Source organism: Manacus vitellinus, unplaced genomic scaffold (genome assembly GCF_001715985.3).
Source record: "Manacus vitellinus isolate BGI_N305 unplaced genomic scaffold, ASM171598v3 scaffold_47_pilon, whole genome shotgun sequence".
In the NCBI taxonomy this organism is placed as follows: Eukaryota; Metazoa; Chordata; class Aves; order Passeriformes; family Pipridae; genus Manacus; species Manacus vitellinus.
This window is the reverse complement of record NW_021940585.1, coordinates 3,936,217-3,950,346: the sequence shown is the minus strand read 5'-3', so window position 1 is coordinate 3,950,346 and position 14,130 is coordinate 3,936,217. Positions and strand designations below refer to the sequence as shown.

The window sequence follows — 14,130 nt, the reverse complement described above, 5'->3', positions numbered from 1 at the left end:
CTCCAGGGGTGGGGACTCAAGATCATGGAATCACAGAATGGTTTGGGTTGGAGGGGACCTTAAAGCCACGGGCAGGGACACCTTCCACTAGCCCAGGTTGCTCCAAGCCCCGTCCAACCTTGGTCTTGGGCAGTTCCAGGGATGGGGCAGCCACAGCTTCTCTGGGCAACCTGTGCCAGGGCCTCCCCACCCTCACAGGGAACAATTTCTTCCCAATATCCAATCTGAACCTACTCTCTTTCCATTTACATCCATGGCAGAGGGGATCTGTAGCTCTGGTATTGAGTGTTGGGGCTCAGAACAGCAATAATAAAGGAATAAAGACAGATTAATGTGCTGCCCTTATAAAGTCAGCACTCAGTCCTTTTCACATAGTCTTGAGCTTTCAAGCTCCCTTGTGGTTTCTATTTAATTTCTCTGTAAATGCCATCAGTATCTCATTTTTTACCTGGATCCAGGGCATTCATGTCCCTGAATCAGCTAAAGCTCATCAGCTTTAGAGAGCAGAAAGCCCAAAGCAAACCTTCTGAGCTCAGCTGTGTGTTCTGCAGCAGAGGAGGAGGATGATGATGTTTTCTGCTGTTCACCCTCCTTCCCACTTGTGTTTTCTTTTGCAGTTTATCTCAGTTCAGTGAAGAAAACATGATGGATCCCTACAATTTAGCCATCTGCTTTGGGCCAACGCTGATGTCAGTGCCTGAAGGTCACGACCAAGTCTCTTGCCAGGCTCATGTCAATGAATTGATCAAAACCATCATCATCCAACATGAGAACATCTTCCCAGGCCCAAGGGAGCTGGAGGGTCCAGTCTATAGCAGAGGTGGAAGCACAGAGGATTACTGGTATGATGGGTACCACTGAGGAGGAGATGAATGGGTGGATGTTTATCTGTGGATTAGCATGTTACTGTCATGAGTTCTGCCTCCTCTAATTCAGGATTGGAGCATCTGGCCCAGCCTTTCAAAAATCTGTTTTATGGAAGAGAAGATGGCTCTGGTATCTCTGGAGAGCCATCCACTCAAAAGAAATAAGCTGGTATAAAGTAGCTATTCAGTTGTCAAACCCAGCTCACTTATCTTGAAGGGCAAGGTTGTGTAGGGATTTTCTTGGCTATTCTGGTTTGGTAGCTGCCAAAATCAATCTCTTTTTTAGTTGCTGTTTGTTTTTTTCCCCCCTTATTTTTTCTTTTTTTTTTTTTTATTCCCTCCTGCTTTTGCCTTTCCTTTCTGCCTTTCCTTCAGACCCGGGGGTCACTGGCAGCTGAACCTCGAAGGCTGTGGCACTGGTATAATTTTCAGGGCTTGGTGGGGGAGGAGAGAGGCAGGAATGCAAAATCACCATTTCCATGCAGCCCAAAAGCTCCAGAGGCCCGGCCTCGCGCTCAGGCTGAAGCCACATCTGGAAGCAATTCAGGCAGAGCGGCTCCTGTCATCTGGGGTGGAAGGTTGGGGAGTGGGGGAAGGAAAGGAGGTGTTTTCTTTCCTACTGGCCAAGCTGATCTCTCCCTCTGAAGATGAGGAATGTTAAATTGTGTCCTGCTTCTTTCCCCCCCCTGCCCCAGCTCCTTCTCTCCTTCGATGCCCCAGGAATGCAAATGATTATTTTCGTGTGCTAAAATAAATACTTTTTTTAATGAAGTCACTGTGGTGACAGAGCAAGCCTTGTTCCCCTGGCTTGTTTCAGAGTAGCTGCAGCTATCAGCTCACTCCTTGTACGTGTGGCAAGGAGAGGCTCCTCTCAACTAACTGCTGTGTGCAGAAGACTTGCCAAAACCTTTTGGAAATTCTCTTTAATTTTACCCTTCGCTCTGATGCTTTTAGCTGATGTTACATGCGAAAGAATTGTAAGGGAGGGGAAAAAAAAACAACCCAACTTAGTAATATTTATGACCTTGAGGAAAGACATCAACTTTGACAGGAGGGAATAAAACTGTGCAGTGTTGAGTACCCTCAGTTTGGGTGTCACTGCACAGGAGTGTGGGGGAGGCACAATGGCCTGGAAGGTGATATCAGCTTTAGGAAAGCGTTTGGTTTTCCTTCCTTGCCCTTCCTAAGCACCCTGACCTGGGACCCTGTTAAGCAGAGAAAGGGGAGAAGCAAGCAGGGGAGGCTGCTGGAAGCCAGGAAGAAGCATCTGGTTCCCATTTCAGCTTTCTCATAGTCCTGGTATTTCCAGAGTTGTTCTTTGTTGCCCGTGGGCTCCTCACTGTGCAGGCAGCAGAGGGAATCCTTGGGGTTCAGCTGATTCCTGCTGTAGCTGGGGTATCCTGGTGCCACTTCATGGGTCAAGCCCTCTGGGAGCTCCCAGGAGGTGTTTTGGTGTGGAGTTGCTGGGGCTCAGCACCACGGCCCCTGCTCTGGGCTCCAGACCTGCACCCTCGCCTGGAGTTGGCAGAGCTGTGGAACAGCTTCCCCTGGGCAGAGCAGGGTAGGGCAAGGTTCAGAGTTTGTCATCAGCTTTGAAATCCTGCCTGTGAGTCAAGCCTGGGCCGTGATGCATCTGTCTGTCTGTCTGTCTGAGACTGCCCAGGGAGAGTCCAGGAGACCCACAAGTGAGGCCGTGGGAATGGCAGGGAAGGAGATAGAGTGTGGATGAATCATGGAATATCCTGAGTTGGGAGGGACCCGCAGGGATCATTGAGTCCAACCCCTGGCCCTGCACAGGACACCCCAAAATCCCACCCTGTCCCTGAGAGCGTTGTCCAAACCCTCCTGGAGCTCTGGCAGCCTTGGGGCTGTGCCCACTGCCCTGGGGAGCCTGGTCAGTGCCCAACCACCCTCTGGGGGAAGAACCTTTCCCTGAGATCCAACCTGACCCTGCTCAGACACAGCTCCAAGTCCTGTCCCTGCTCACAGGGAGCAGAGATTGTTGCTGCCCCTCCACTGCCCCAAGTGACTCGACTCTCACAGTGTTCCTCTGCCAGCATTTGTTGCTCTCACTTTTGGAGCCCTCAGGGTGAAGCCCAGTGCTTCCCACTGCAGCATCCCGGGGCTCTCACCTCAGAGTCAGCAGTAAGGATGGGTTTTTTGGTGGAAAATGCTGCTGGAGGCATGGATAGGAGGAGGCATGTGGCCTTTGTGCAGTGTTTGGAGCTGTGTGCGACATGACTTCAGAGTCTGTGTGAAACCTTAGCCCTCAGTGCTGCCTTCCTTCCTCCTGGGGCCTCCATTTGGCTGCAGATTCTTCTCTAAACTTTATGAAGTAGCACAAAGGCTTTGCAAAGGATGGGAAAGGTTGATTCCAGAGGTGCTGGCTCAGGAGATGTTGGACAGCTTGGTGTCCTGTGGATTAAGCATAACGAGACACCAGAATTACTCCAAACACTTCACCCCTTCTCCTTTTTCTGTTTTTCTCCTCTTTTTAAAAGAGTGCAGAAGGGGGATTGCCAGGGGGAGAGCACTGCACATCCACAGTCACTTATTTTAACCACAGCAAGACCAAAATGAGGGATGAAGTTATTCCTACGTGAGGAGAATTAAAAATCACCTTTTAGGAGTTACACTGTGAGAGGGCAGCAAACGAATTTTCTTTAGCAACAGAGTCTGCTAAGATGAAGAGCAAGCACTATTTTTTTTATCCCTTTTTTTCCTCCTGAGAGGAGCAGGCAGGGCAGGCAGGCAGGGCTGCCAGCTGGCAGCAGCTCCACAGAGCTGCTTGGGAGAGGCAATGGATCCTCTTCCAGCTTCCTTTCTGCTCCTGTCCAGAGGGAACTGCTCGTGCAGCTTCTTACAAAAACATAACCTTTGGTTGCCACTTGTTGTCTATTGATCCTTCCAAAGCTTTTCTTCTTGCCAAACATAAATGAGTCCTCTTGGTGGTTTAGGTGCTCTGGAATCTTTATTTACAGGCAATTAATCAGGCCACGGGAGTTGTTCAGTGAAATGAGTGGAACAATTTAAAATGGTGATAAAAGGGATGGAGGGAGATGACAAACACAGACCTGGAAATATCATTATGAATCGAGAAATGATTTCCCCCAGGAAGTGGCAGCTTTCTCATCAGCCATCTAATGAGCTAATTAGAGCAGTGGAGAACAGAGCTGAGGGAATAATCCTGGCATGGCAGAGAGGAGCTGGACCCAGCTTGCCCCTGCTGCCTGACTGCTCAGCCTCTCCAGAGGTCCAGGTTGTAAGAGTTGAAGTTGGACTGCTGACAGCACACGAGAAGGGTAACCTGGATGCTTGGGTTGGTTGATCAAATAAGAATTCAGCTTGATTTTCAGACACACTGACTTCAGCACGTGCAAGATGCACCGCAGAGCGTCGCAGTGGAGCCTAAAGATTGACTCCCAACGTGGATGTTCCCAGTTATATCTGGTGGTTGTGATGAGGAAACTCAGTTTCCATCAGTCTAAAGCACTGTCCCTGTTTCCTTGTGTTGCAGTGAGAGTCCCCATGGGGAGAGAGCCTCCACAGAAGACTCGGTGCAGGACGTCACGGCCGAGCACCACACCAGTGATGATGGTATGCAAAGCCTCTGAGCTGCTGGGATAACTGGTGCAGCCAGCCCTGGGGGAGGCAGGGAGGGAAGTGCCTTGGAATTGAGGTTTAAAGTTAGCTCCAAAGTGGAGTTTGAATCAGAACAGTCGCTCGAAACATCACATTGGCAGCATTTGGGGCCAAGGAGTAAAAAGGTGTAGGATGGACAGGGAGCTGTAGAAGTTACCTGAGTGTTTTGAAAGCATCCCTTCTTCTCAGGGGTTGTCTCTTCTTAGCAGCAGGCCTGGGCACACTCCAAGCTTGGATTTGGAAGTCAAGGTGGAAGCACAGAGCCAAAGGCTGGATGTGTTCCATCATGCTCTCCCACTCCCTCTGCCTGTACCAGGCATTTCCCCTTTTGGGAGCTCTGGCAGGGGGTTCTGAGTGCTCTGAACCCCAGTGGTTCTGCTGTAAGGAAGGGAGCAAAACAAATTCAAAACCTGTTTGTCTTCCACTCACAGCCAGGTTTTAGGGTGGGGAGTCCTGAGGGCCTCTCTCATTGATAATTTTTGGGTTTCCTTGGGGACCTCTGTGACATTTCTGGTCTGATCAGTGAAAAGAGGAGAGAATTTCACAGTATTTCCTAAGGAGAAGGTGACACTGCAGTTGTGAGTGTCTGTTGTTAATACTTCCCAAGCCTCCTCCTGTGACAGGGAACATCCTGTGAGCCCCATCCAGAGCAGAGGAAAGATTAAATTACTGGTGTGAAACAATGATGCCTGGAATACTGAACAGTATGATTTTGTTCTTGCATTTAGACCCTTTGCAATTGTCTGTGCGAGTTCTGTGATGGTTTTACTTGTGACCTCAGTTGTAAAGGTGGGAAATAGTTACCATTCCCTTAAAATCAGGTGTCATCCTGTTTTGAGCTGGTCAGGAATTTGCTCAGCAGCCCTGCCAGGTGCTCCTGTGCTGCCTCTCTGCTTCAGCAGTTGCCCAACAAACCCTTCCCAAGGCATCCCTGGGCTCCCACTGGTTTCATGGCTCGGTGATCTTAAAGGTCTTTTCCAGCCTAAGTGATCCTGGGATTCTCTGGTGTTCACACACCAGTGGTGAAGTAAAGGATGTTTAGAAATGCTGGGAAATCAGTTCTCCCTCAGCATGGTCAAGCACTGGCACAGTGATTCCTCACCAAGGTTGTTGGGAGGGAGCACAAAGCCTGTGGGAATGAAACACGAGCTCACTCTCTGTCTTGAACAGAGTGTTCTGTCTGACAAGTGTTAGCTCTTAAAAATGCATGAAAATGTGTCCTTTTGGAGTTTGTATCTAAGAAAGAGCAATTTAATAGCTGTGAGGAAGGACAGGCCAACTCATCCCACATCTGCATACAGCCTGGGACTAAAGCCTGCAGGCTCCCACACTGGGGTGGGCACTGGGGCTGTTTCTGGAGGGGGTTTTTAGGTCTCTTCTGTGACTGAAGGGGGGACAATAGTGAGAAATGAGCAGTTAGAGATGAGAGAAGGACACTGTTCTGCAGCCTCTGGAACTCGATCGCGTGGGGGCCCCGAGCAAGGTAAAACTGGGAGGTGTTTTGGATGGAGTTCTGCATCCTACATGGAATATTCCATAGGAAGCATTTGGGAGGGAGCCTTTGGCACTGAAGCAGAGGAGGGAGCTGGGGCTGTATCTCTTTGAGGGAGCTGCAGGGTCTGGTTAAGTGAGGAATCTCATGTCCTAACTGAGCTGTGCAGAGTCACACCTTGCTCATACCTGTCAGCAGTGCAGGTACAGCACCAGGACTCTGGGATGGGTGTTCCTGGGTTTTTCTCCCTCTTTCAGTCTTTAGATTCTTTAGCACTTGCTTCTTAAGCTCTTTGTGAGCTTGGCACTAATCTTCCCAAAGCAAAGCTGTCATCCCAGACACCCTCACTGAAGGAAGGAATTTTGGGGTGGGGGGGAAGAGGTCTTGTTTTGAAGAGCATCCGAGCTGTTCTACAGCCTCACTGTACCAGTGAGAGGACACTCTGGTTTGAGACAGGTATAAGAGGTCAGAAATGCTGAAAAACAAGCAGATTATATGTTTGTTAAATTACACATATGAGTGGAAACATTTGAATCTGCTGCTTTCCTGCCCAGGCTCTCAGCCTGGCAGGGGGAATTGTTTGGCTTAGCCTTATTGCTCTTTATTCACACAGCTTTCTTGTCTGAAAGTGTAGTAGGAAAAAAGCTACTGGAAATTAAAGTCTAAAATCAGTTCTCTGGAGAAGAGCCAGAGTCCTAAAAAGCAAATTGGAAACATAAGAAACCTGAGTGCCGCTCTCATCTGGAACAATAAACACTTCCTAATGAAACAGATGGAATGTACCAAACCACACTCCCACCCCTTTCCTAAATGCAGGGGGACACCAGAAAGCAGCATAATTGGGGTTTTTAGTGTTAGGAAGAAACTGGCTCCAGAGGCAAAACAAGCAAGAGGAAAGAAGGAGCCAAACAGGGCTCACCACGTGCTTTGGGCAGCTGAGAGCTGGGCCAGGCTTTTCCCAGCCTTCCAAATCCCTGCCTGGTTGCTGAGGGCTGATAATGGGATTTTGTGTGAGGCTGACCCACAGGCTTACCTGAAATGTGTGGTTGGGAGAATTCTGAGCTGTTGGGTTCAGTAGTGGAGGAATTATTGTTGGGGGGTGGATCTGACTGATCTTGTTGCCATTTGCCCTCAGTCCTTGGTCTCTTTGTGCTGGGTAACTCAGATGCTGGTGGGGCTTTTTGGGATGAGATGCTTCTGCTCTGCTCCCTCAGCTTGGTTGATGAGCTTCAGCCACATATTCACCATTTATTTTATCAAACCTTGCCTGCCTGTGAACAGACATAGAGACCCAATTCTTGAGCTCTCCCAAGGAATAACTGCAAAACCTGTGGCTCATGTTTGGCCTTCCAGTGTTATTTGTCTGACTCTTGCACTGTAGAAGCTTCCTGTGATGCAGGGGAGATCTCTGTATGGAATAGTGGATCTTTCCTTGTCCAGGAAGAGGAAGCACAACTCTTTTTCTCCAGGAAAGAACTCAAATTTCCATGGACTGCTTGGCTGTGCTAAAGCTCCTTTAAAGTAATGAAGCAAGTCCACTGGGGCTGTGTGGTTGAGCTCATCCCCATTCCCCTGATTCCTGCCTAGAATTGGGAGCTGGCTTAATATATATTTAGACTCAACCAGTGTCAAAATTTCAAAGTCTTAAAAATAATCCGCATGAATTTCATATTGATCTTCCTGAGTGTCTAAATGCCCTTATTGTCCCTCTGTATAATATCAGAGTCCTGCAGGGACCTGGATTAGTGGCTGGTTGCAGACAGGGCATGGCTGGAGCTCCTCTGTGAGCTTTGCAGGCAGGTTTGGAGCACGTTGGGCAGCTCCAGGCGTGATCCCTCCGTGCTCGGCGGACACGGAGCATCCCAGCTGGACGGAGCTGGGAAGCAGCTCACCCTCCCCATCACTGCACAAAGCACAGCAGTGGAGGCCCTGGATGTTTTCCTGAGCTTCCATGACAGTTGGATGAATAGCATGGCCTCCCACGGTGCCAGAATCCGGTCTCCTGGGTCAGGTGAACCTCGCAGGCAGCGGAGATTTCCCTCTGAATAGACCCTTTATTTCTGAAGCAGCTTGGAATGAGAGGATGTTTCCCTCCCCAAATGCTAATAACAACTCCTGCCTGCCTGGGAGGTTCAGCTTAGCTGCCTTGAAGGAAGTGTACCATAGGCAGATTGTTGTCTGGAACACACCTGGTTGCTACCCAGCTTTGAAATGCTTTTTGGTTCGAGGAGACACTAATTTTACCATTGCCACTTCCATGGCAATGTAGGCTTGAATCGCTGTGAGTGGGTTTATGACTTGGAAAACATGGATGCAGAGATTAGGCAAATGCTAAAAGTGCAAAGTCCACACGTTTTAGGGGAGTTCCCCTCTGAATTTTGCTGCTTCAAAACACTGCAGCCTTAAGCAGCAACACTTCATCCTCTTCATGCCCTCGCCTACGAGTTTAAACAGCTGATACTTAATAAACCCAAATGTTTAGTGAATTGTTGTTTGTTCCCTTCTGTCTCCTTAGAGTGTGAGCCCATAGAAGCAATAGCAAAGTTTGACTACCTTGGCAGGACAGCACGAGAGCTGTCCTTCAAGAAAGGAGCCTCCCTCCTGCTCTACCAGCGGGCCTCGGACGACTGGTGGGAGGGACGGCACAACGGGATCGACGGCCTCATCCCCCACCAGTACATCGTCGTCCAGGACACGTATGTGCCACCCTGGCCTTGCCAAAAACTCGGGTGTGGAGGGGAGTGTTTGTGCCAAGGTGTTGGCACCAGGTGGGGGCAGTTCCTCCTTCAGCCTCCCCTGCGGGAAGGGGAGCGGGCAGAGCTCGGGGAGGTGTCGCTGCCCACGGGTATGGAGGTGTCAGAATGGTTCTGGTGCCTCTGAAAGATGCAGAGCTGGGATCTGCAGGTTGCTCACAGGAGTCAGGCTCTCAGGCTGGAGGGGGATTTTTTCAAGGGGGAATGGCCTTAAGCTGCAGGAGGGCAGGTTTAGGTTGGATATCAGGAGAAAATTGTTCCCTGTGAGGGTGGGGAGGCCCTGGCACAGGTTGCCCAGAGAAGCTGTGGCTGCCCCATCCCTGGAAGTGTCCAAGGCCAGGTTGGACAGGGCTTGGAGCAACCTGGGCTAGTGGAAGGTATCCCTGCCCATGGCAGGGGGAGTGGAACTGGATAATCTTGAAGATCCCTTCCAGAAAACCATTCTATGATTTCAAAGATGATTCTTAAGAGAAAGACACCAGCACTGTGCTGCTGGCCCGTGTGTGTGTTTTCATGCACAGTGCTGCATTTGAAATTCAGTGCTGTTGGTCCTGTTCTGGTTGTGATGTGCTTCCCTCCTCCTTCCTAGTGAGGATGGAATCTCAGAAAGGTCCAGCCCGAAGTCTGAAATAGAAATAAACTCTGAGCCACCGGAAGAAAAAGTGACAGCCAGAGCTGGTGCCAGCTGCCCGAGCGGGGGGCACGTCGCAGATATTTACCTTGCAAACATCAACAAGTAAGAACAGCCTTGCATTGTTTTCCTGAACTGTAAAGAGCTTGGTGATGAGCCCAGTGAAATCCTTCCTTCCCTGACAAAGGTTCATTAACCAGCACTGCCACCATTCTTCTCTGCTTCCCCCTCTTCTAACCCACTCACGTTTTGCTGCCCGAGCTCTGTCACCAGTGTGGCCAATGCTCATTTAAAACCCCACTGGCTGCTCTTCCCTGTCCCCAAGGTGCCATCTGTTCCTGTTTTCCCAAATATGCCCTATTTTAAGAGCTAAGCAGAGGAAGGGAGGGGAATGGTGGAGTGAGATCTTGTATCGTGCGTCCCCATTCGTTGTTGCGTTCCGTGATCTGTCGTGTCTTGTCCACATTTAACAAGTTCTGTTTGATGGGGTGGGGGGACAATTCCTTCAGAAACTGGTGTCCCATTTTGTGATAAATGCCATTCCTGAAGTCCCACCATCTGGCACTGCCTGTAACACTCTCTAGTTTCTCCAGCACTTCTCACCTCAGGTTACTAACCATATGCTTGCAGTGGAACAGCACAACCCCCTGTTGCTCTAACCTTACTTTCTCTACCAGAAATTGTTGCCTTAGCCAACACTCAACATAGTAAAAAAGCTGAAAAAATCAAGCCAGTAACAGACTAAATTTCATGATCTGTTATTTCATTTTTCTGGAGCAGACTTATCTTTCTGATTATTTCCTTAGCATTAAAACCCCCACATCTCTATTGTGCAGTGAAGGTATTATGTGATAATTACAGTTTGATGGGAGGGGATAGTCTTAACCTTCAGTTAATTTAACAGAATGTAGTCTATAAAGGCATTAACAGAAATGCATCCTTTTAAAAGGTTTGGACCTGCTTATGGCCTAGAGGGCCTGGTCTTTAGTTATGGGATTCAGCAGAGCTCCACTGATATCTTTGAAGCCATGTTAATCTGCATCAGCTTGGGATCTGGGCTTTCCTTTATGATATTTATTGTCTGAGCCACTGAAGTAGCCATTCTGCCAGTTATGGAGAGATTTGTGTAATCACAGACCTATGTTGGAGCTTCACCATCTGCTGGCTTTGGTAGTGTTGTGTGTAGTGTTTTTAAGAAGCCTGGGTAATGTCCACTCCAGTTTTTTTTTTTCCCTTTACTAGGGAACCTGATATTTAGCAACAGTAGCATAAGACTCATTTTGTTGTTTTTTCTTTAGGAATGAATCTTCTGACCTATGTGTGAACAGACTTGAGCAAAATTAAATCAGATGGTTTCGCAATGACAGTTGTGCCACCCACTGAATTATTATTTGGATGCCAAAATCCTACTGGAGTTAACACTTTCTTGCAGTTATTCATGGGGCTGGTGCTATATATAAATGGATCCTTCCGTGTATAATGGATGCCAAGCTTCAGACCTATGGCATAAAGTATTCTGCTGCATTGGCCTTCCTATGATTTGAGAGGAATCGTGCTGTCAGACCGCAAGGTGCTGGGGTAGAAACTAAATTCTTTGGAGCAGTTCATCCATTTGACATCATCTTTTGGTTTATCTGTAGCCCTGCATAGAAAAGTGCCTTGTGGTCCTGCCAGAGCCATGAAAAAGAACCACCTCTTACCACCAGCAAATATTGGAAATGATCATTAACCCCACACTGGGGTTCTTTGCTTGCTGATCTCTGAAAATAATAACTTGATGCCTTGGGCCAGGAGCTTAGTAGACTTATACTGTGTCCTCCAGTCAAAAATTGTAGCTCTGCTCTTCGAATGTAATAAAAACACATCATCAAAACCTGTTGAAGGCACAGAGGGTTTTTTTTGTCTTCAAATACAGATTCTTTTCCTCTTGACCAAGTTAATCACGTTCCATCCAAGCTTTCTGGTTTTGCTCTGAACGTGCCCAGCTGCCAGAACTCAGCCTCGTTGTTAGAAGTGTTGAACTGGAACGATTTATAATTTCACTGTATCGCAACCACTCCTAAAATCCTGGGCGTGTTTGTAATCTGGGTTATCTTTTTATGTCTCTTCCCATTGTCCTCTGTGTTGTTTTTGGGGGGATATCTTCAAAAAAAATGACAGCTGGTTGTTTGTACCTGCTTGTATTGACTTGTTTTGCTTTTGTGACTGAAGGCAAAGAAAGAAACCAGAGTCAGGCAGCATCAGAAGAGCCTTCCGTCAAAGTGACAGCCATGGACTAGGTAGTTCACTGGCAGAACCAGCCTCCCCCGGAGCCATAGCCGGTTCCAGACCCTCATCTCAGCCCATTATGAGCCAAAGTCTTCCCAAGGAGGTTCCAGATAAATGCTCCATCAGTGGCCACGGCAGCCTCAATTCCATCAGCCGACACTCTTCGCTGAAGAACAGGATCGACAGCCCCCAGATCCGGAAAACTGTCACAGCAGGGAGGTCCAAGAGCTTCAACAACCACCGGCCCATGGACCCCGAGGTCATTGCACAGGTAAGGAGGAGGGGGTTGCCCTAAAGGCTTGGCTTGGAAATTTGAAGGATGTTTTAATGAGGTGTTTTAATGCCAAGTCTGATTTAATCTCGTGTCCGTTCCCTTCTGGGGGATGGACCATCTCTGTCATGGTGAGAGACTGCAGGAGCTGGGCCTGGGTAGGCTGGAGAAGAGAAAACTGAGAGGGGATCTCGTCAATCCTTACAAATATCTCCAAGGGGTATCAGAGGATGGTGCCCAGACTCTGTTCAGTGGTGCCCAGTGACAGGACAAAGAGCCACAGCCATAAACTAAAACACAACAACTTCCACCTCAACTTGAGGAAGAATTTCTTTCCATGGAGGTGGCAGAGCCCTGGAACAGCTACCTAGGGAGGGCGTGGAGTCTCTCTCTCTGGAGACATCCCAAACCCCTCTGGATGTGTTCCTGTGTCACCTGCTCCAGGTGACCCTCCCTTGGCAGGGGGGTTGCACTGGGTGATCTCCAGAAGTCCCTTCCAACCCCAACTACCCCGTGATCCTCTCAATGCAATATTAACTTACAACACAGCTTGAGTCTACCCTTTCATCCTTGCTTTGTGCAAAGCACTGAGGCTGCTTTCATGAGGGAATATAAACAGTCAGCTCCTTCCTCCATAAAAACTTGGCCCTGTTCATTATTCAGAATTTAATTTCAACAATAAAAAGCGTCCATTTCAGACAGTGACACAGATTTCAAAGCTGTCAGCAAGGAATTAAACAATCACAACTCCAAGACCCCGAGAAAAGCGAAGTATTTAATGTCAACTTAACATTCTCCTGTCAGTTGTGCAGACTTGCCTGTGGTGAGACATTGGAAGCACATGGAGCAGCACAGCCAAAATAAAAGCAGGCTGCTGACTCCTTCAGTGCTCCAGTGGCATCTTTATATGCTCACGGGCTTCAGAACCCAACTTTGAACGTAATCCTGCTGCTTTTCACGAGCTGTTTATTCAGGCGAGTGCCTTGAAGTGAAGGGCAGGCTGCAAAAGATGTAAATGTTACCAGTTTCCCTCTTCCATGAAGGATCTGCCCTGGTGGATGTGCCTGCACTTGCATGTTGCCCGTACCAACTGTTTGCAGTATGGGATGGATGCATCTATCTAAAGCCAAGGAATGCTCCAGGCTCGGATTACAAAGCCAGCCCTGGGAGACCTGACTGCTCTGCCTGGTTCAGGACTCTGGAGGTTTCTAAGGAGGGGAAAATATGTGAAAATTAAACGTAATTTTTATTGACAAAACAGCAACTCCAAATAATAAATAAACCCAAATTAAAACCTGATGGGTGTTCTGATGGAAGGTTGTATTTTGCTGTTATGAGTATCTTTAGCCCATTTGTTACAGTGGAATTATAATATACAGCTCCTGCTGCCTTCATATTTCCCTGTCCTTCCAAGGCTTTGGTTGATATAAATCAGATTCTTTGTTTTATCAATTAGGATCTCCTCTCCCTGCCAGAACATATACTCCATTGTTTCACTGGAGAAGAGTCTGGGGAGGAAAAGGAACGAGGATGGCAAAACAAATAAAAAAGAGGAGGGAGAAAAAAAATCAGACTGTGTTAAATCAGTGCTTCTCTCTGCCCTGTGACATCTTTTCAGACACCATCTAATAACCCTTGTGCATCTTACATATTCCCCCAAACACAGAACTAAAATCTGCCTGGCCTCAGGACAGACTGGGAGGTGTCAGATTACTGTCTCTGCTTTATTCCACCATTCCTTGACTGATTTACCTTCCCCACCCCCTGAAAAACCTCGGGAGGAAGCTGAAAAGCTGTGGCCAAAGTGTGAGTCAGAGCAGGGCTGAGCTCTCCTGCTCCCCAGGGAATTCTGTGCCTCGCTGGGTTCACCAGTGTAGGTCCTGCTCCAGCTGAGACAGAACCACCACATTTTTGTCTCAAAACTCTCTTTATATTTATTTGTTAATAACTGTGATATTTCATAAGAGGAAGGAGAAGTGCCAGCTTGAATTTCTATATATGTTTCTGGTGTCTTCTGCGTGTTCTAAAATGCTAAAATTTTACTTTTTAATATCTATATACAGATACATATTTATATATAATATATATTATAAATATATAAGTATTTCTATATTGGAACAGTAGACTTGGGGCAAATGTGCAAGTAGCTATGTGTGAATATTGATTATTGTGCTTGGTAGGATGTGAAAAACCTCATTGTGCCTCAA

At 47.9% G+C, this 14,130-nt stretch overlaps 1 protein-coding gene across 3 annotated transcripts in view; it reads left to right on the top strand.

The window, feature by feature from the left end:
- SRGAP2 (SLIT-ROBO Rho GTPase activating protein 2) overlaps positions 1–14,130 on the top strand; it is a 103,048-nt gene that overhangs the window by 86,326 nt on the left and 2,592 nt on the right. For 2 of the 3 annotated variants that reach the window (XM_029962543.1, XM_029962542.1), the window contains exons 17-21: positions 618–842; positions 4,384–4,463; positions 8,516–8,696; positions 9,343–9,489; positions 11,596–11,923. In XM_029962543.1, coding sequence (XP_029818403.1) covers positions 618–842; positions 4,384–4,463; positions 8,516–8,696; positions 9,343–9,489; positions 11,596–11,923 — 961 coding nt within the window. Of the gene's footprint in view, positions 1–617; positions 843–4,383; positions 4,464–8,515; positions 8,697–9,342; positions 9,490–10,682; positions 11,258–11,595; positions 11,924–14,130 lie in introns of those variants that run through there. The other variant, XM_018079803.2, reaches the window with a different exon arrangement.